Genomic DNA, 21,912 nt, shown 5'->3' with positions numbered 1-21,912 from the left:
GCAGCTTTTCATGCTTTATCCTGGTGGTGGCAAATTTACTGAGGCGAGAAAGAGAGAAAAAAGGAACCTGACTGCCTGTATATTCACAAATAAAGTATGTTTCCTTTTGTTTTCTAACAGCAGCTACATCACTAGAAAATGTGTTCTAATGAGAATTTTTTTTTTTTTTTTTAAATAGGAGACTAAACTACTGCAATAACACTGCTTTATAGAGCTCTAGGCTGGGCCAAGTGACTTTTAAAGCCCAGGAACTACATTTCAAGAGGTGTCAGCTTAGGTCCTAGCTTTGTTCTCAGCTGCTGCTGCTGCAGGTGTTTCTCTTTTGGTGTCTAACTGACATAATTTCAGCACTTAATAGTTGACTTGCATGTGTAAGGTGTACACCAGTGGTGGAAAAAGATGATATATTGGCATACTTTATTCAACTTAACCACAGCATATACAGTACCTCTAAGGAGCTGTAGGGTAATAGATTTAAGTTATCCTGGTAAGTATGTTTTTAATAAGCTTTTACCTTAGACAGTTGCCAAAACCTCCATAATTTGTACCCATTATTGATTTATAGCTGAATTAGGAGCACAAAACTAACCTGTTCTTGAGAATCAGCTGCTGAGATTCTATCAAGGTGCTATAGAAGGACAACATGTGAAGTAATATCTCAACAGCTTAGCATTTATATAAAAATAATGTGAAATGTTGAAATAAAAAACCAGTGTCTGACATTTTAAAGAATTCTCAAAGTGGCAGGAATTGCTCCAGAAAATCTTTAACTCCTGTGCTGCTGTGACTAATAATTTTCCTAGGAGTTTCATAACCAGCTTGTTCTGTGAAATTATACCCAGAACTTATCACAGTCATGGTGACTTTGTGATACTGACTCAGTGAAGTTGAGTATGTTAAGTATCACTTAACGTAAGAAAATAACTATACTCAAATTGAATCAGACCAAAGGTGCATCTAGCCCAGTGTCCTCTCTATAACCGTAGCCAATACCACATGTCTAGGGCAGAACATAAGCATAGGGCAAACACGCAGTGATATTTTGCCAGAATACCCTACCAGCCTCTGGTGATTTCCAGCTCAGGGTTTGAACTCTCACATATAGACCTGATCAAATTTAATTTTTCATTTCTCCATGTCTGTGAATAGGAAAAAGTGAAGTGACTCCTGCAGGCAGATGTCCATATTGGCGACATCTTTATCATAGGGACAGTTGCCTAAAGAAGGAAAATATTAAAGGCAGTCAAATGTTTAGTGGCTGTTTATTGCAGCAGTGACTATAGGCTTAGGGGAAAATATTTTCCAGTTTGCCTGTGAGCTGGCATTGCTGTCTGCATGTTATTCACAAAGATTTGGGTGAAAACATTTGATGAAAACATCAAGTGAAGCCACATTGCCTGTTAACCCCAGTTTGTAAGACTGCCCTTTCGTATTTCCTGACACGCTGTTCTGTGATATGTCATGCTTCGACAGGCATGTCCAGTTACAAGGTGTCATGCCTGTATAATGTGATGTGATGTATGTGTCATGAAAGGATTTGCCAGAGTGTAATATGTCAGCTCTGAACTTTGCAGGGGGCAGGGAGGGACGGGGCACACGACTATCTGGGATACTGCAGTCTGCATATTGGAAAACAAAGACGTTTTCCAGTTATTGCTTTGCTGCTTGCAGAAAATATTGGGATGGACGGTTTAATTTGTAAGTAATTTGCAGAAATTATACCTGTTACGTGTAGGCTTGTTGTAAGATTTTAATTGTCTGTTCTTACAAAATAAGCAGTGACATTAAGGTGTCTTACTGAGAAGAAAGTGACTTGCCGCCGTCACCCAGCAGTTCAGTCCCTCGTGTGTATTCTGCTATTGATATTTACAGTCCAGACCTTTATGGAGGTAAAACCAGCCTGTGAACTTAGAGATGGATATCCCATAGAGTGTCACTTAAAAGACAGAAAACACAACAGAGGGCAGCAGCAGAGAGAGTAAGAGATGGGCACTGAGCAATTTAGGCTCTTCCCATTTAGGACCTGTGTTGCTCCATTCTCCAGTCAACCCAGCTCATAAGTACACCTGAATAGACAGAAAAAAAAAAAAAAAAAAGAGTTTTTGAAAGCTTGGCTGTATTTCAGTTCAGGATGAAAATGAAGATTCTTCAAGCAGGGAGACAGGTTAGCTAGAAAAATTGCAAGTTATGTGCCTTCCTGCAGCAAAACGGAGAATTTTTCAGCCAAAAGGCTGAAATCCATAGCCACAAAATGTGGTTGTGGGACCAGTGGGAGAAGTGAGGCAGTTTTGGAGACGTTCTTCGACCACTCTGAAAAACATGGTTTCATTAGCTATGCTTGGCTCATGTTCCGAAGTTTACTTTCTTGAAGGTGTTTTCACTTCTCATGTTTTAAATGTACATTGCCTATCTTGGCAATTTGGATTTGTTTTATTAGATGGTGAAGCCATTACAATTCAGTTTATTTTCAGCTTAACCTTCTATTTCTGTTCCAGTAGGATTTAAATGGATTAACAAATGTCTATACATAAAAATTAATTTCTATAACTTGTTTTTGTGTAGGAGTAGTATAGATTTGAAAGCTATGCAGCCTGACGTCACAGGAGACCCATGTAGTAAGTGTGGTCCAGGTGGTCTGAAGATGAACTTTGCAGTAAGAAATACATGCCTGTAAAAATGCTGCTTAAAACTCTATTACATGTATATGGCCTTACTGTTCATTTTGAGAACTATTTTAAAAACAATTACCTTGAGCAAAGGGCAAGTGTTGTTAACATCTATGAAATAAAATCTACAATATTAAGGCCTTCTACATGTAACATTCCTTTTCAGCCAAAGAGCCTTTCAATTCTCAAATGAGTTCAAATTTAGTATATTTTGAAGATATTTATTAATGGCTGTGGTCTCTGCTCGGTCTCTGTACATCTCTTTCATTATGGTTAAGGTAGTGAGGTGCAGACGGACCTGTGGAACCTGTAGCGCGATCCCTGCAGGTGAGTGGTTTGCTCTCCGTTCATCTGCATGAGCCTTGTTCCAGGACGTTGCCTTTATAATTCTAGAGATGTAAGATCACACAGGTTGCACGGGCACACACATACTACTAACGTGGTTGTGGGAACTTCTGTTTCATGCATTGGAAGGGCTGGCATGCAAGTTATAATGCATTCAGCAACAACAGAAAAGTCAGCAACTTATCTCTGTTTTAAGTCATTTGAAAGATAACACCTGAGATATATGAAACAGGGAGGCATCTGTCTTTCCTTTTTGCAACAGGTCTTTCCTTCAAAAAAATGTAGTTAAGCTATGATTAAGGTTTAAATATACAAGGATATTTTTAATGTTAGTTTGTGAGGTAATCAAGAATTGACCTCACTGACGTCAATGGCAAAACTCCCACTGACTCTGCAGCAGTCAGGTTTTCATTCAATAAAAAGATAATAAAGAATCTGATTCATAATGAAGGGAGGAAAAGATGAATCAACTCAAGCTGTGTGGGTAGAGATTTTCCTGTGTTATTAACTGTGCAGTGCCATCAAAACAACAATATCTGTCCTTATCTGCTGTAGTATTTATGATTATTCTTTACTTACAACTAAACACAATTAGCCCTCATGTTATTCCTGCCGAAGCGTGTGTTGAGCTCTCATTGTCGTCAATGGAAACTGTTGAGTGCTGAGTTTTTCTGAAAATCTCTTGATAATATTTTAACACAAGAAGTATTTTGAAATTGTCATCTGAACTACAGCTTTTTATGACATATAGGTTGATTAGGTATTGTTTCTAGATGATTTTTTAAACAAATGTGTTTTTTAGTATGTATACTATATACATTAAAAATCTTTCTCTGTTTTTCTCCTATGATAACAAAATGTAATGGTCAAATCTATTGTAAGAGCAAATAACATGACCATTTATACCTATAATTTCATTTGACATATCTCGCTGAATGAACATGCTAGAACATCATAGCCCAGAAATAATTTATTAGAGCGTCCCTAATTATTATGGATTTAGGTTAATATTTGGAAAAATGTTTGATATAAACTATTCAATTAACTTTGTGTGTTTATTTCTAATGAATTATATTACATATAGTGCTTTTCTGTTAGAATAAATATTTACTGTCAATAACAGAAATTGTCAAATAACATGTTAAGCCAGTTCTGTTTGGCAAGTCCTAAGTGGCTATTATTTTCAGTACTAGACTTTTTTTTTTAAATTAACATATGAATTTGCATGTCATTTTCAGGCAGAACAGAATCACTCTGTTTTTTCTCTGGTGTGGGTTATGTTCTTTTATTCAGTGCTTCTCATGGTCATTTGGGTTATCTTTATGTAATAAATATGCATTGATGCATTATCTTAATTGAGCAGGGTACCAATATCCTATTATTTCTCTACCTTTAAAGGAACCCAGACCCCATCCTTGTACAGCATTATCTATATTAGCTGAGTTCTAAAGTTTGTTCTTTTGTTTTCTAATAGAATGTCCTTTAAAGTATGAGCTGTGTGTCCTTAATCACTATAACTGCACACACATGTGTGATAAAGGTTGCGATTATGCAGACTGTTCAGGTACCATTATCACATGACATCCTTTTCTTTTGCCTGAGAAAATGTATCTAAGGTATTTCTAGCAAATTCCTTAAATGAAACTAGAGTATGTGAAGTTTGGATATTGAATGAAAAAAAAAAAAACCCTCAAGATTTTTACTTCTCAACTCTAACCAGCTGAGAAGATATACAGATCTCTGTGTCCTGCAGTTCTTTGACTACCCAGAAAAATAAACCATTCAGTGAATAGTTAACTTGGGGCACTTGGTCAAAATGAGTGTACTGCCTTGGCTGCCATGGCCAAAATCTGCCCCTGTTCTAAGGCAGCAAGGACAGGGTGAGCTTCATGTGCTCCTTTAATATTGTTTCCCATGAGGTCAATTGCCATTTCTTCTGGCAGTCTCTCTGGCTGCGTTCTCTGGAAATGGAACCTGGAAGATTAGGGGAGAATTAATGAATTAGTAGTTGCAAACAGAAATGTGGAATTATTAGGAGCCCAAGGCTGCTATGAGTTAGCATATGTCTTAAAAAGGTGCTAGTAAGACCCGTAACACTGTAGTTTAGATGCAGTGGTCCAAATTTGGTGTTACATGACTGGAAATAAGAGGAGGATTTGGTCACTTCTTTTGATACCATCTTGTTGAATCTCTGACTGACTTAATAATTTCCAAACGTTTTCACATAAATTAATTATGCAGCTACTGCTGGTTTCTGTATTTCAGCAACTCTGAATGCAGGGCCCTCAGGAGAGTGCAAAAATAGATTTGGGGCTGTCTTGGCACCACTGGCTTTAGGCCTGCCTGACACTGATCATAGCTAATTTGGCTGCATAGCTCTTGGTTGATACTGTACAATCTGAAATTGATCCAGATCTTTGCTCTGTGTCTGTTCTTCCCTGTGAAGAACTTCAGGAAGAATGTTCAGTAATGACCACTGAAGTGAAAATTGTCCATAAGGAAGACAGCATACTTTATTCAGTGAATACAGATATTTCTGAAACAAAGTTATGTTGTGGTAATATTAAATTTGTGAATACTTGCACATCAAGATTTATGTATCTCTAATGTTTTTTGCATTAACTTTTTGTCCCCTGAACTCTGGACATTACAGAGCTTTGCAGAAATTCTAATGAGCCCTTCTGTGCTGGAATGCATCAAGTAAATTGCCTGCAAATATAGCTAGACTTATGCCGAGCTAAACGTGGGCACTGCAGTGAGTAATTGTAATTGTTTCCAACTGGGATTACTGTACTTTCAGTAAATCTATAGACATGGGATGAAATATTTAAAATTGCTTGGCAGTTAAATATTTGCTAGTGTGCCTTGCTTTTGAGAAATAGGAAGCCTTTGTGATTCATACCTCTGTATGATTGCAATCAATGGGCACTGCTTTGCCATTAAGTTCAGTGAACGTAGGACTGAGAACAAATGAACTAATCAGAATACAAAAGTTCTTTGCAATAGGGGAGACAAGAAGAATTGAATTTGTGATTGCTACACCTGTGGTGTGGAAATGGATCAATGCCATGTTGGCTAATGAAAAAATGGTATTAAATATTATCTCTTTGGATCACTTTTTTTTTCCAGGCTAGTACAATGCCATTTTTATGGACATAACTACCACTATTTTTCTGTAGTTAGAGCAGAAGAGCATTGCATAAGTAAGATTAAAAAAATAATTACTGTAATTATTTTCAGTTATGAAAGTTGACAAGTTACTCTAGCAGAAAAATATTTTAAAATGCATATGTTTTCCTAAATTGCATGAAAATTATACGTGAGCTGCCATATTTTTAGTACTCAACAATATGAATGCATAAAAATATTTTTGTTCATTTGTTCTAAGATGGTCTGTGAATAATGATAGATTCATAAAAGCTAATTACAGTGAAATCCCAACTGGTTGGTTGAGTTAGTAACTGAAAAATCAACACAACCTGTCTATAAATGATTCTGACAAAGTGAATACAAATTTAAGTATAAATAAATACTTTTCTTTTATTCAAATAGGTTTTAAAACTGGTTTAATCTTCACAGCACCTCCCCAGACATGGATGAACCAAGTAATATGCTGCCATGGGAAAAAGTGCTATAATGAAGGATATTTGAACGCTAATAGCTCTAAATGCATATGCCAATCAGGGTATCATGGAAATTTCTGTGGTACGTATATTGCGTTACCCTGAACTCCTCTCAAATCTGTACAAGATCAAAGTACTTTTCTGTTACCTACTTTTAATTTAGAATTTGCGACCCTGCTGGTTCTGTCTACCAGCTTGACTGCTTTCTGTTTAAGAGAATTCATAAACGTGTAATGTATAAATATAGAGAAACCCATGTATAAATTGTTTTTTATTATTGTTGCCTGTTGCGGTGTTCTCCCTCCCTCCTCTCCCCCCACACCCTTTGGAACATCTGTTTACTTTTGAGATTTCCCAGGCTGAGAACTCTGTACAGAAATTATATATTTAGGAAAGGTAAAATTACCTTAATATAATTCTGATTTTAAGTAGGTACTGTTTTGTAACATTCCCGTTCATCTGCCTACTACTCCAGATGCTGATGGATATGATATTAAGTTGTTCTATTGTAACTTTTTTCAATTTTATTTCCTTATTTCTGTTACAATAATACTTTTCATTAATTTAGTTGGCTTCTCTATCTGGCACCTTCATCTCCCACTCAATTAAGGAAATTACGTGGCTGTCAAAACATTCCAGTTAATATTCTGGGAAGGGATGACATCTGGGGGCAGTAGTGCATGCAACCATGCTACTGTTGCCCTCAAGGATAAATAAACAAATGTCAGCTCAGGGGAGTACCATTGATCCTGTGTGAGAGGTTGATGCATATGAAGGAGGATCTCCGATGACTCTACCTTCAGAAAAAGGGAAATGCAAGGGCAGGAATTTTCTCACATTTTCCTTGACTTTGTCTTTCAGTTTTTGACAAATATTTTACTGCCTCTGTTTGGCATCGTATTTACATATGTTGTCATATAACAATGTGTACAGTTACATAGTCCAGGTCTTAAATCGTGTGAAAGACTTCTCAAAAATCTCTCGAAAGCTTTGCAAAAACAAGTACCTATGCTTTCTTAAAACAGTTTGACCCTCTAAATCACTAAGTATCCTCATACTCTCTTTCTTTTCTTTTTTTTTTTTCTCTCCAGGCACACTTACAGATTATGTGTGTATGAATCCACAGGGTTGCTGTCTTGTTCATTCAGCTACTTTCTTATGATGTGGTTCTTACACAATTGTTGCAATGATTTTCCCTTCACGTTCTTCAGCCCGTTTACCACAGGCTCTCCTTTTATTTTCATGCTTTGGTCAGAACATACAACTGGCATCCATAGCTCTGAGTCATAGTTAAAGGGTATATTGGATTATGAGGTTTTCTTTATGCAAAAGAAAATCTGACTTTTCATGGTTTTAAGCTCCATTGAAGGTTGAAGCAGCTTTGATTCTTCTGCAAATCTCTGACATTAGTTCTGTTCCATGGCTTATGCTTATCCTCTTTTTTTGTTTTTTTCATCTCTGCCAGTAAAGTGGTCTGAATTAGCATGCTTGTTTGTCAAAATGTTATTAGGTTTTATATTAACCAGGTAGAGTTCACTTGCATGCTTCAGACAGCTTTTACTTTTTAGAGATTTTGTACACTGTTCAATACTAAAAAATAGCGTAAGCAGCAAGGAACACAGATGAAATCATTACACCTTCAGGGCAGGTATAATTTCCTATCTGTAGCTACTAGCCCACCATCCTTGATGACATGCTACCAGTTTTTGTTTGGGACACTATTTACACAATAAATAGCCATTCTTGCTGCCAACAGCTGGTAGAATCACTGAGGTGCCAGAGAGGCAGTGTTTGTTTATTCAGTGTGTCACAGTGAAGAGTGCAGAGCTTTTTGTATCATGGAAACATACCTCATGACTTAGTAGCAACGGACTCTACATGTCCTGTATCCCTTACATGGTAAGTATCAACACACAGTCTGCATAATGATCTGACATTCACATGTGAGCACATGTTGGAATTTCTGTTTCCTGGTGCTTTAAACTTGCTTTGACTTTTAGTGAAATTAGCTGAACAGATTATTGTCCTGATGAGCCAATACATTGTCATCCTTGTGTCCTTATTAATACAAGACAATGACTCTGGCTGTATTATCCCTGTGAAAAACAGGGAGACTTTTGTAGGTGAGCTCATGCGTTCCTTTATGTCTTTTCTCATTCTTCCTGTGGAACAGCCTCACTGATGCATAGTTCCAAATTTTTGCTGTTTTCTGTCTATGCATGTTAAGAGGAGCTTTGCAATCTTTTAGGAAATAACCTGTAATTTGCACTTTTATGAACCCAAAAATCATTGTGCTATGAATATGTATTGAGAACTTAGAGAAAAAAATGTGGAAGAACTGTTAGTAATAATGATTTTAGCTGATTCCAAGGATACTGTCATACTGTAAAATCATTAGGACTTTTAAAACTATGTGGGCTATTGCAGTGAATAAGAAGTGCAATGCTTTGTGCAGAATGGGTTTAACAGAAGTTTATACTCAAAAACATGCCACTGGAACTTTAAAAATATAACAATAGTAGACAAATAAGGGAAATTAAGCCATAAATCAGTGTTAGCGATAACCCCTGAGACAGGTGGAACACAAGTTACATTCTCTAGGACCAAATAAAGCCTCTAAGAAGTGTCTGGGCCAAATTTTAGTGAAAAAGAGTAGCCATAGCAGCTACGTTTTAGGTATTGGTGACACAATGAGTAGCAGAAAGAAAATGAAAAATTATTTAACTGTCAATGAAGGATGAGAAGCTTGGTTATCCTTACCCTCTGTTGTGCTTTTCCTGCACAATTTCCTGGTAATTGGATACAAGTAAAATGGCAGTCTGTTGTAAGTATATTGGATAGTATGAACTATAACTATATTTAGTGGAATTGCTGCAGTGCTCAAGAGTCCAGTTCAGAATTGTACTGTGGGTATTGCAGTGATTTTTACCCCAGCGCTTGCAGGTGGCACTGGCAGAGCACCAGCTCTGAGTTGCTGCACCATTACTCAAACGTCAGCTTGCTGAACCTCATGCTCTGGCTCATTTATATCAGTCTTAAGTCTTTGCACAAGTTTCTCAGTCATAAGAATGGATTGAAGACAGCTCTAAAAATTATTACTGTTCCCAACCAATGGGTAATGTTAGACCAGAGAGCATTTTCTCGGCTGGCGGTGAGAACACTACAGGGTAGCGTGACAGGGGAGCTGCTCTGCAGCCTCTCCATCTGTGTTGCAGCTGTGTCCAGCCCTTCTCCACAGAGTACAAAAGCCAGTTGCTGAACTCATTTGAAGGTGTCTGTTCAGTCCTAATTATATGTTTTGCTTTTCCATGCATGCTTAATTTTAGATATGCCGGAGTCCATGCAACACCTTATTTAATTTCTATTCTTTTTTTTTTTTTTTTAATTAAAAAAAAACAGAATTGGAGGCTGGAAGCACGTCGCTGAGCAACCTCATATGGCTATTTTCATCTGCTCTGATAACAATATACATACTGAGCAAAGAAAATATTTGTTCTCTCCCTAGGAGATAGTTTTAATGCACATTCACTGTGTTCATCCTGTGATTTAGAGGAGCTTTCATGTTTCTAATTCCAATCTGTTTGATCTCCTACTTAAATTCTAAAATAAGTCTGTAGTAATTCATGCAGCTAGTGCATGTTTGACTAAGAATGTATTGATAGTTTGTTTCATTTTCTACTGTAGAAAAGAAGTAAAGTAATAAAGACAAGTTCAGGCCTTACTGAGCCCATTATTTCCCTTAATTTCTGTATGTGAAGGGGAATCTGAAAATGCATTCACACACCTGAAATGTGATTCAGCCTTATTTTGGCATTGCTCTTCTATCATTTACAAGCAGAAGAGACTCACTTCTGAGTTACTTTAGCCCTCATTTACCGAAGATTTTGTATGTCACGGAGAGTAGTAAATCCTTTAATGACTCCAGCTACCAGAGAGAGTAAGCCCCTAGCATAACCAAAGCATAAAAGGATTTATCGTAAACTAAACTAAAACATCCGAACTCAGCTCATCAGTAGGTATGAAGGAACAGGCAGAAGAGAGAAATCAGCTTAGCATCTTAGTAGATCAGGGGACTCACATTGTCTTGCGGTGCTTTTGTAGTATGTAGATAATAGAAACTAGCATCGCCACAGTTTAAATCAATCCAAATACAGTTATTAAATGATAAAGTCACCGGAGAGGTAGGAGGTGTGGTGTGATGTTGAAATAGCCTTTTACTGTGGAGTCACAAGTGAAATTTGTAGGAACTCATTGTACTTGTGTAAGCTGCAGAACCTCTGTGCAACGTGGCAGGACAGGGAAGGTGCTCAAAGGATCCCGGGAAGCAGAGCTGGGGAGCGTACTGCAGTCAGTGAAGTGTGTATATTGGCAGGTGAAAGACAAGAGCCTTGTGAAACAACTGGCATAATTGCTGACATCAAACAGCGCCATGAGATTATACTTTTAAAACTGAATCATGTTGAAAATATTTAAAGGCAAAAAGAAGAGAGAAATAAATCGGTGCTGGTCTTGGCCTGGCTTTCTCTTTCAGGTGTCCAGAATGACTTGCTGTCCAGTGGAGCTTACAGATAAAGTGCAGCTTAATGATTTTGATAAGGAACCCTGATAAACTTCCTCAAATTATTTCTGTAAGGATTGGAAATGAAGACAATTTGAATCCTCTTCTGTAATTATGCTGCATGTTTCAAAACTCTGATCTCAATAACACTGTTAAATAAAAATGAGACCTAATTTACTTAATGGAGCAGGTTATGTAGAGCTTCAGTTTTGTTAAGAGAGCTAAGTTACAAATATAAAAAAAAATGAAGATGTAATTAATGCTGCCTTGATAGTAGTTACAAAGACAACTGAACCCTTTCAAGAGAGAATGATTTTATTTTATTTTTCAAGCAATTACCCTAATGTAATTGCTACTCATAATCTGGTCTGCTTGATAGAAATTCAGGATTTCATTGAACGTTCAGAGTGTCACAGAGGAATATCACAGCTTTGCACTCTCTTTGGAAAAATGCCTATACATTGGTGATCTTATTATAGTGTTTCTCCATCAAAAAATTTGGATTCGCTTTTCTGTAATACTGAGATGCTTATATTTATTCCCATCACATTTCATAAAATGAATGTGAATTACAATGTGTTTTTTTCAGATCTTCATAGAATACATGAATAATAAATTTCTAAAGAAGAATAAGGAAAATAGTTCACTGTGAAGTTTAGTAATGATCTGTAATGGATCAAGACAGGAATAGCATTAAAGTCGGTGCAGTGAAGTAGCCTTGAAAATTTTCTTTCCTTTCGGGGAGAATGTAGTTGTCACTAAATGTAAACCTTATTAAATCCAGCCAGATAGTGTTGTATGGTGGTGCAATATGAACCCTTGTGAAAATAAAGCTAGCGGTAAACTGTGAGGTTGAGACAAATAATGCATGTTGCCACACCTAGTGTTTTCTAACCAACTTTTCTTTAATGCCAGGCTTCAAAAGAGAATGGTGGTGATTAAAATATATGTGATTGCAGGCTTGCTTATCTACACAACTCTGTGCTACCTTTGCATTGAAACTGATTTATTGTGAAAAAGAGAGAAATGCATAGAAAGTACTTGTAGAACAGGTAAAATTATAGTCTTAGTTTAAAGAAATCTCACCCAGATTAATCCAAAGAAAGAGATGCTTAAAAAAGAAGCATAAGCTTTTATGAGTTACAAAAATTAGATACTGAGGGAGCTGATGTGGAAAATGTAATAAAATTATATGTAGTCAGGCTAAGACAGAGATTACGCACATGGACAGGATAAGGTTCCAAGTTATTTTAACATTTTTAGTACTAATATTGATGAAATCCATAATCTCTTTGTCAACATTGCTGTATCATTTTATATCATCTTCATCGTTTTACTGCGTCTTTTAAAAAATAACTTGTAATATCCTTTGATTACACTCAGTAAAACTTTATCAGAACTTTATTTTGGTGGTGTTACATGACTTTTGTGATCCAATTCTGTCAAAAGCATTAAAATGAATGAATGTGGCTGTAGCTCCAGCATATATGTTTAACTTCTACTAATGAAACGGGATATGAAAGCTTGACACTTGGCTTGCAACAATGGTTCAGCTTGGTGTAACTCTTTTAAAGTGATTTTTAAATGATCTGTAAATCATCCTGAAATAAAGCACCTAGAATGGGTTCTGCTAGAGCATATGTATATGTAACTTCATATATAATTTTCTAATTTGTACATATATTTCTGTGAACACAAAAGTATGTGACTGAAAATCAGGACTCAGAATTTTCAGTTACTCTTACTTGAACACTGAAGTATAAGAATAATTCTAAACTGAGTGGGTTTTATCTTAACAACAAGTTAGTGGCATGGATAGAATCTGCTAAAAAAGAATGTGCATCTGTTGCTTTGCTTTCAGTCCTGTATAGTCTACTGTTTCAGTGAGATGCAAGGATATTATTTAATGGAAATGAGAGATGCACTTTACTCATAATTATCATAAAAAGGGTTAATGTGGAATATAGAGGTGACTAGATACATTATTTTATTACAATAATAGACTCACTGAGGAAAAACTCTTTTATGACACATTCCATTATTGCTGTTACAGACCCGTAATTTGAAGATTACTGCTCAAAAACCCAGACGAAATGATTTTACAATCATAGGCCCATTAAAGGTTTAAGAATTGTCTGGTTAGATTAGGAAGACTTTAGTTGTGGAAAATGTTGTGTGATTTATTATGCTACTTAAAAAGCATGCAGACGCATGTACTTGTAAAGTAGGCTGCATCTGCAGAACAGTCGGGTCCCCTCCGTGCTGCGTGCGGGGCCTTCTCACCTACGGGTAAACTTTGTTTGTATTGATCTGCTCATTATTTCTGCATCTTTAGCATAGTAAAAGTATTTATTTTAACATCCAGTTCTCTCATCCCAAGTAGACAAGACGTGATACTATTGATCCTCAGGCCAGTCATCCATTAGGCATCCATTAAGATCCAGAGTGATAGACGAATGTGAATTACAATTATTATAATTCCATCAAAGGGCTGCTAAGATAAGGCACAAGTCTGTAGCTCAGCAAAGATAAGGATCACCTGAACCCCCGAGATATTACCGTGGCCACACTTTATATTGTTGAAATAAAAAGGCCTAAAGCAGTATCTCAGTGTGCTGAGAGATGTCCTTTGGTGAACTGTGGTGTTTCCAGGCATTAAAGCCCTTAGCCCTCTGTTTCACCATTCTGCCAGAGTTTTTTACTGTCAAATAAGAATCGGCAAAAGGGAGCCCGAGTCTGTGCTTCGACTTTAATGTGCTTTCTATATCCAATGCGATCTGGTTCCCATAGACACTCCAGAAAGCATCTGTCATCACCGTTGCCCTTAAATAGTTTCAGCCTGGCCTGGTATTTTCTCATCCGTTTCTGCCTTTTCTTTCTTACCTGGTGTTTTCTTTCCCATGTTATAATTTGGTCTTTTTCTCTATTTCCCTGGCCAAATCTGACTCTGAAACTTTCTGCTGAGTGGATTAATTTTAAACAAGATACGGTGCCATGAGCCTAGCTCTGTGGAATGGTTTTATTGTAGACACGTTTGAAAGTATTGTTTAACTGAGCTGTGTGTTTAAAATTACACTCATGAGCTTATGGGCAAATGAGGATCATAGTTCTAATTAATATTTTTAAACTGCACGGCACCCCAGGCAAATTAAGTATCCTTTTCTCTCGTATGTCAACGATACAAACAAACGTTTAGAGTTGTACAGTTGTTTTCCTTGATGGGGCATGCATAATTAACAAATATCTGAAATACCTGTCCGAATGTGTATCTTGGTGTGCATCAAATGGCCCTTCGGTATGAGAGACCTGATGATGTACACAGCTGGTTGAGTTACCTGTCACGGGCTCGGGAAACCCAGCTCCCCCCACGGCCACTCGCTTCCCTCCCAGCATCCCCTTTTGTTATGACACAAGCTTATTAGCATTCTCACATGTGCTTATTTTCAACCTGGTTTTGGGCAGTACCTGATCTAAACCTCACTCTTAAGATGACAATCAGAAGTTTGAAACAGTACAATGCTTCCAATATAGCATAGCAACTGTAATTTATGTTGTTGTATCTCTTTAGTAAGGATCTTACTCATGGTGTGCGTGCTGCTAAAAAGGCAATGTTCACTGCTGGCAAACGCCTCAGGTTTACCTCAGCATCCCAGTTCCTCTTACTGCCATCTCTTGCTTTTCCTATTCTTCCCCAAGAACGTTGCCCTTTTGATACGATCACTCCGCCAGGTCTAGTCAGAGCGAAGAGCTGAACGTGGACCCATCGATGACAGAATAACTGAGTCCCTGTTTTTATAACTGAATTGCACATACCGCAACTCGCCCTGGAGGGCATGCCAGCCAGTGCTTTTGAGTCCGTGTGTGTGCGCGCGTGTCGTAAGCGCAGTTAGACCTTAATGTTGGATGGAAACCACTTAAATACGAATTTTACTTGGGAATTGCATCCCTTTCATGGGAAACGGGGTACAATAACGTATGTTATTGTTTTGTGATGTTGATTTTACCAATCGATATTTAATTTAGCGACCAGAGAGTTTCTGTTGTAAATACCCATAGACTGCACGTCTGGTATCTCTCTTGTGATACAGCCACAGAATGCAAAGATGCAATTTTTTTAAAGCACGTAAGGGACATTTTTCTGTTTATAGTGAAATGCAGCAAGACCTCATTTTTGCCTTGGAGGATTAAACTGTGCCCTGTAACACAGCCCTCATTTGTGTAGTTTAAGAAAAGGTGCTGTCACAGAATTTTCTGTTGTTGGTATCTGTAGGCGAATTAAGCTGCTGCTCAGCGGGCTGCAGCACCCGTGTCAGAGCAGCGCCGTCGGGGCTGTGCTCCTTGGAAGAGGGAAGCTGTGCCACCAACAGAGGAGCTGGTACTGGTTTTCTGGGGGAGGATGCCAGCCCCCGCAAGCGGGAAAACAATGAAAAGTTCAGGAGATCCGTGAGGTAGAGCCGGTTCATTTTAGCAGTTCGTCACCTGGACAAGGGCGTCTTTCGCTGTTTTGCTATTCTGCTCATGAAGCGCGCAGTTAACTTTGTCGTCTCGCTGCCTGTTGTAAACACGTGAGACTTTGTCCGTTCTCAGCAGAACAGGATGGTTTTACGTCGCTTCTATTCACCCAGAGCGCGCTGCCTTGCTGTGGATACGTAACCCTGTCGGTGTGAGGAGATTACTTCGGTTTCTCGCTCCGCAGGGCCTGGAAGGACCTGGGTCCCATCCCTTCGGACGAGCGACCCGCAGCGTGCTTCGAGGGGAGCGGAGAGCTCCGGGGACAGCCGAGTTTCTGGGGAGGGCTCCTCTCCCTCCGCACGTTACCGACGACAGCCGCTTTAAAACCTTCACCGCGTTCGCTGCCGCGAGCCGCGGAGGAGGCGAGGCGGCTCCGGCAGCCGCTTCCTCCAGCCCCCGCTGCCGCCCACGGGCCCGCAGCACAGCTTCACGGGGAACTCTGTCAGGCGAGGACGCGCCGGCTCGGCTGGGCCGCGGCGGCCCCGGGCCGGGGCGCGGGGAGGGAGCAGAGCTACGCTCCGCCCCGCGAGAGGGGCAGCTTCTCCGGCAAGGGGGGGGGGGCCGGAGGGCGGAGGATGGGCGCGGAATCCGCCATGGGGCGGGGGATCGCGGCCAAGCGGCGGAGGGGCGGCCCCTGCGGGGAGACGAGCTGCCGAGCCCTGCCGGCGCGGGTGCGGGGCGAGCCATGTTAGGGGGGCCGGGCCGGGCCGAGGCGGGAGCGGCAGCGGGGCGCCCCGTGCCTGACAGGAAGCCGGGCGGCCGGCGGCGCGCGCGGGGGGCGCTCGGCCCTCGCCTTCCCTTCCGCCCGGCCGCCGCGCTCCCGAATGCGCAGCCCGCCGGCTGGCGGCGGCCCTCAGGGGCGCGCGGCGGGGCGGGAGCGGGGCGGCGCTCCCCGCGCCCTCCGGCGGCCGCCGCCGCGCACGGGGCCTGTCACGTGGGGCGGCGGCGGCGGAGCGGCGGCGCTGCGGTCTGTCCTCTTCCACCTGCCCCGGAGCGGGGAGCGCGGGCCGGCCATGGGGCTGCTGCTGGTGCTGCTGCGGCGGCGGCGGCAGGCGGCCGCGCCGCTCCCGGCCCCCCGGCCTGCCGGGGCACCGCGGGCTGGCCGCGCCGCCGGCTCCCGCGGCTCGGCGTAGAGGCGAGGCGGGCGCGGAGCTGCCGTGGTTCCCCCCCGCGCTGAAGGGCAGGCGGCGGCGACCCGCCATGGAGAAGGCAGCGGCCGCGGAGCTCCGGCAGGGCGCGCTGGTGCCGCTCACCGCCATCTGCCTGGGTGAGTGCCGGCCCGCCCGCTCCCCGGCGCGGCGGGGCATGTCCGGGGGCGGCGGGCACCTGCGGCGGGGCTGCCGGGCCCCCTCGGCCGCTACGGGAAGTTGGCGGGGGTGGGGAGCGGGACGGGACGACGACGGCGACACGCCGAACCGGGTCGGCGGATCCCTCTCCCGCTCTCTAACAGGGCGGGGGGCGGCGCGGCCGCGGGTCCCTCGGGGCGCCCGCCCGGCTCGCCGTGCCCGGCCGCTCCCCGGCGGGGTGTGTGTGTGGGGGGGGGTGAGGCCGAGCGGAGTTCTGCCCGGTCCCTGCGGAAACCAGCCTTTTGCCCTTGGCTGTGGAACCGCTACGGGAACCCCGCAGAGCGCTTGGGGGGGGGGGGGGGCGGGAAAAAAAAAAAAAGTTTAGGCATCACTGGTGCCTTCCTCAGACTGTTAACTCTTGTGAGGCGCGGTGCGGGCAGCGGCTCCCGCGGCGGTTACGAAACGGCCCGCCGTGCCGCCTCGCCTGCCCGGCGCTCGGTCGCGTTGCTCGCCTGCACGTCGCTTCTCTCCGAGGGGCAGGGTGGAAAAAGATTTTTTTTTTTTTTTTTTTCTTCCCCTCCCCTGTTTCTCTGCCATATTCTGCTCTCCTCCCTCCCTTCTGCTTGAAGCAATTGCTCTCCGCTCTGCTTCGCAGCAGGTGTTAAGTTATGGCAACGTGATGATGCGTGTTACTGGTTTCCAGTCTGTCAGCCCTTTCTGTCAGGGAAGATGCTTTTTTGTTGGGGAGAAGCCTTGGCGCTTGTGACTGGAACGAGCGAGCGAAAGGCCCCGCGTGTTTAACAGGGGCACGTAGAAATCGGGAGTTATTAACGCTGGCCGCTCCGTTCCTGCATGCTGCCGAAAGATTCTGGTGGAGCAGCGTCGTCGGAAGCGGCGTCTGCAGCTTCACGGTGCTGGGGCTGCTCTGAACTCTCCTGACCGTTGTTTGGTAAACTGTTACAGCTTCTCGAACTAGAGTGGGCTAAAACCACAGCTCTTTGCTAATAAGAGTTCTTTTTTAATAATCCCAAATGACAGTTGCGATTTGTTACATAAATGATCAGAAGTGGGTATCTGTGGCCAGACTGCTCATTCTATTTTTGTAAGAGTGGTTTTTTAACATCAGGGCTTGCCTAGAAAAATGTAGGAAGTTGAAGTTTAAAAGCTGCTCTGGTTAATTCAAATGTATCTATTTTAATTAACGGAAGTGCAATGTAAAAAGCTATCGAAACTACAAAATAGTTTGAACATCCGTTCTAGCTACTACAACTTTTTTTTGCAGAGACTTAAAGGGATGTCGGAGTTGTGCACAGCATGAGGATAACGTCTGCCACGTTGTTTATTTAAAGTTAGAGAAAGATACAAGTTTTTGCCATACCTCTGAATTTTTTTTTTTTTTTTTTAGTGGCCCAGTCAGACCTTTGTTAAAGCTTTTGTTATTTGACAGAAATAGCATGGTTATTATTAAAATGACTAATAAGATAACAAAAGATTATGTAAACTCCAGAGTTTAAGTGAGAACACTTCTTGTATTTAGCTGTGGGTAATGCCAGGTTGAAAGTTTAGTAGATTTCTGCTTTCTATGACTTCTAGAATTTCACTGTCTGGCTCTTCTTTTCAGCTGGAATGTATTATTCCTATTCCTTGCACAACTGACAGTAGTGGAAGTTGAGAAACATGAGAGGTGGGAAGCTTGTAAGGTATTCTGCTTCAGTGAACCCATAAGAATATAATGCTGCTGCTTTAACTATTTTTGTGTTTTACTTCCTGTTTGTCTGTCCTTTCCTTTCGTCCTTATTTTTGGTTCTTGCTTCTTGCCATTCTTTTCTTTTACTTTTTTGTTTTCCTGTAGGCTGTAATGTGGTGTTTGGTGTCTGTATCAATGCACTGCCACTGACCATTGCTGTATGTGACCTCAGCTGTAAACTGCTGCTCCAAAGACTGGAACTGGGTTTGTTGCAACTGTTCTTTCACGAGGCCATTTTGTTTCTCATTCCTGAGAAATTCTGGAGGACATAGAAAGTTATCAAATAGGAAGTAGTCAAAACAGTGAAGCTGATGTCTCTCCTTCTGGCTGTGGGAAAAGCCTGGTAGCTGTCATTTGGTTCGGAGGTGCCAAGATGTAAATTTCCCTTTTGATCCAAATAACTGCTTTCCCAGCTGAAAACCTCACCCTGAGAATTATTTAGCAATCCAAATGAATGGCACAGTAACTTTCCTACATGGAGTTCAAGCCAACTGAACTGCTTCTGTTTTTTCTGGCTTTCCCATAACTCTGCCCAACAGTTAAGAAAAAGACCATCTAGAAAACTTTCTGGTATACCCCCAGTCTCTCGCCTGTTTTTATTTTGACAAGATTTTGTCTTGGTAAGAGACAAGAAAACTGGCAGGGAATGGATGTTCTTTATTTTGGGCCTCTGACACTTTTGAGAGCCGAGTGGTTCAGAAAATGCTGGTTTACAGTGTTCTTGTGGTTTGATTTGATGGTCTTGAGACTGAGAGCGAGGAAAACAGATACTGGAAACTGTAAGCTTATTCAGTCGCTGCTCAAAGTACCTGATGTGAAACTTAAACTTTATTTTAAAATAAAACTGTTCTTCACTGCTGACTTCTCAGTGTGAAAGAGTTTGAAAATGCGAGCAAAGAGCTTGCAACAGCAGCTAATAGATGTTTTGCATTTGCAGAGGTAAAAGAGCATTTTTGGGGGTTGTCTGTCTTGGGTATCTGCCAGGTCTGGTGTGCAAAGCTGCCTATAACTGTCCTTCTGGTAGCAAACTAGGGCTGTCGGCTTAACAGTCCTCAGAAGAAAGTAATGTGGCTCTGAGTCGGCTGATTCCACTCTGTCACACCCCTTGTCTTCATGCTACTTATTTCTATTTAAAGGGCATAGGGCCCCCTCATCAGCCGTGTGAGGGAACCTCTGCTTGGGAGCTCATCTTCTGTTATGGCCATTGGGAAGGTTTGGGTAGGAAGTGGGAAGAAAGATTGTAGAATGGTAGTACAGACCCAGACGTTTCCATACAATGCATCTTCAAACACTCCTTTCACTTGTGGTGATAATAGTTATGCAGAGTATATTCACGTACTTTCTTTGGAGCAAAAGAAAGTATTTTAATTTTCATTAAATTAAATTTGTGACTTAATCACTGGTTAATTTCTTCTCAGTCTTTATGACTATATTACTATGGTTACAGGAATAGCGGCGCTTTAATACCGCGTGAGAAAATGTTGTGTTGCTGTTATTGCTGTGATCCAAGGTTTGTCACAAACAGACGTGCTGCTCTGTCACAGAGCAAGAGTTAATGGAGCCAAGCTGTTTCCTGGTACAGGATGGTAGTGTTGCTCCTGTGTATGCTTACTGACCTATCGGAGCAAGCTAGCGCCGTGAAACAAAGGAAATAATTACATGGCACATTGTTATTATCATATAACAAATGTTACTGTACGTTAATTATGTATATAAAATCAGTGCCGTTAAGGTCCTTTGAACATCGTGTTAATGCTTATTGACACAAATCTACAACTCAGACCTGTTCCTTCTCAAGCCACAGCATTCTCCTTCCCTTGTGCATTACTGAAAGCTCAATCCTGCAACCACTTAGAAGGAGCTAGAAGTCGCTGCCCTTGCTCTTGTGGTGGTACCCAGATGTGCTCTGCGACGAGTGACACCAGGAGCAGTCGTTCTCTCTGGTTTGCAGGGCCTGGCCTCAGCCTGAGGTCCGTAGCAGTCTGTGCGCCTGCTGAAATCACTCTTTGCATTTAGCTCTTGGAGCTCTGGCTTCAGGAGGGAAAAATTCCAAATTGCGGACGTCTAGATTTAAGTGAGGGAAGGACTGCTGTGGGCACCTGGGCTGCTGCAGTTTGGTGATAGTTCAGATCCACCACTGACTGAAAACCATGACTGGGCTCAAACTGGCAAGCTAAGGGGTCATTTTTAGCTTTTCTATTTCCACCCCTTTAGTGCTAGGTATTTTTTTCCTCCGGTGCTGCTTTAAGATATACCAGAAGGTGGTCAGGGCAAGGGTCATTGTTTTGTGGTGTTTGGATAGTGTCTAAGACAATGGGGCCCCACACTCGTACATGCTACTCTGAGGCATAAATGGTGTTAATTGTCAGCAGCTTCCAAAGTGACTGTTGGGAACAGGGACAGTTTCTCTTCCTCTCATCTCCTATTGTTCATTTTTTAATGATTTTTTTTTTTTTTTTTTTTTTAATAAATGCTTGCCAACAGATCAGCTATAAAAAGATTTAGGACTTAACACATGCAAAATAAAGCCAAAGTGAGTGCTTGGGCTGGGATGTTGTAAATGAAGTTTTGGTAACCTTTTAAACCTTTCTAATTCTTTTAAACATTTGTCATTTTATTAATAGGCTGTCTTTGTAGATTATAGAATACTGCTAAAATGAGAGCAGTTAGTGAAGTACGCTGTAATTGTTAGAGAACTGCCTTATAGAATGTATGGGGAAACTAATACGGAACGACATGTTAATGCTGACCTCTGGAGCAACAATGACACAGGAGAATTTTTTTTTGGCAATAACTGCTCTTACCAGATCACTGTAATGGTATATACTGTGAGAGGAGACTTCTGAGAAAGTGAAAAGTATTTGGAGACTAATTTGTAAGGCAGATGCGTGTTGCAAGCACCGCCTCATCCTGTTTTCATTTTACCAGTAGACCTTTTTGAAAACTTCATTGCCTTTGATTAGTCAAGGTAATCATGTTAGCTTTAGCAGTTTATTTTCAAGGTGACATTTACCTGAGAGGAACAAACATTGCTTTGTTGAGGGGAGACATATTTAAAGATAATAATTTCATTATTTATTTTCCAGCATTTAAGCAGGTCAAGTGACTAGCTGTGATGATTAATGTGTCAGTGTAATTGTTCTTCTGACTTCCCCAATTAAAAAAAATCCTACAG

At 41.4% G+C, this 21,912-nt stretch overlaps 1 protein-coding gene across 6 annotated transcripts in view; it reads left to right on the top strand.

Moving 5' to 3' along the window:
- Window positions 1–16,584: 16,584 nt before the first annotated feature.
- LRP3 (LDL receptor related protein 3) overlaps window positions 16,585–21,912 on the top strand; it is a 28,284-nt gene continuing 22,956 nt past the window's right edge. The window contains exon 1 of one of the 6 annotated variants that reach the window (XM_030024734.1): window positions 16,585–16,971. In XM_030024734.1, the coding sequence (XP_029880594.1) occupies window positions 16,905–16,971 (67 nt within the window). In that variant the 5' untranslated portion in view covers window positions 16,585–16,904. Of the gene's footprint in view, window positions 16,972–18,649; window positions 18,691–20,575; window positions 20,906–20,930; window positions 21,271–21,912 lie in introns of those variants that run through there. The other 5 variants (XM_030024733.2, XM_030024735.2, XM_030024736.2 and 2 more) reach the window with 5 other exon arrangements.

This window comes from Aquila chrysaetos, chromosome 9 (assembly GCF_900496995.4).
Source record: "Aquila chrysaetos chrysaetos chromosome 9, bAquChr1.4, whole genome shotgun sequence".
Taxonomy (NCBI): Eukaryota; Metazoa; Chordata; class Aves; order Accipitriformes; family Accipitridae; genus Aquila; species Aquila chrysaetos.
The sequence above is the reverse complement of the archived record's forward strand: the minus strand, read 5'-3'. Positions and strand labels throughout refer to the sequence as shown.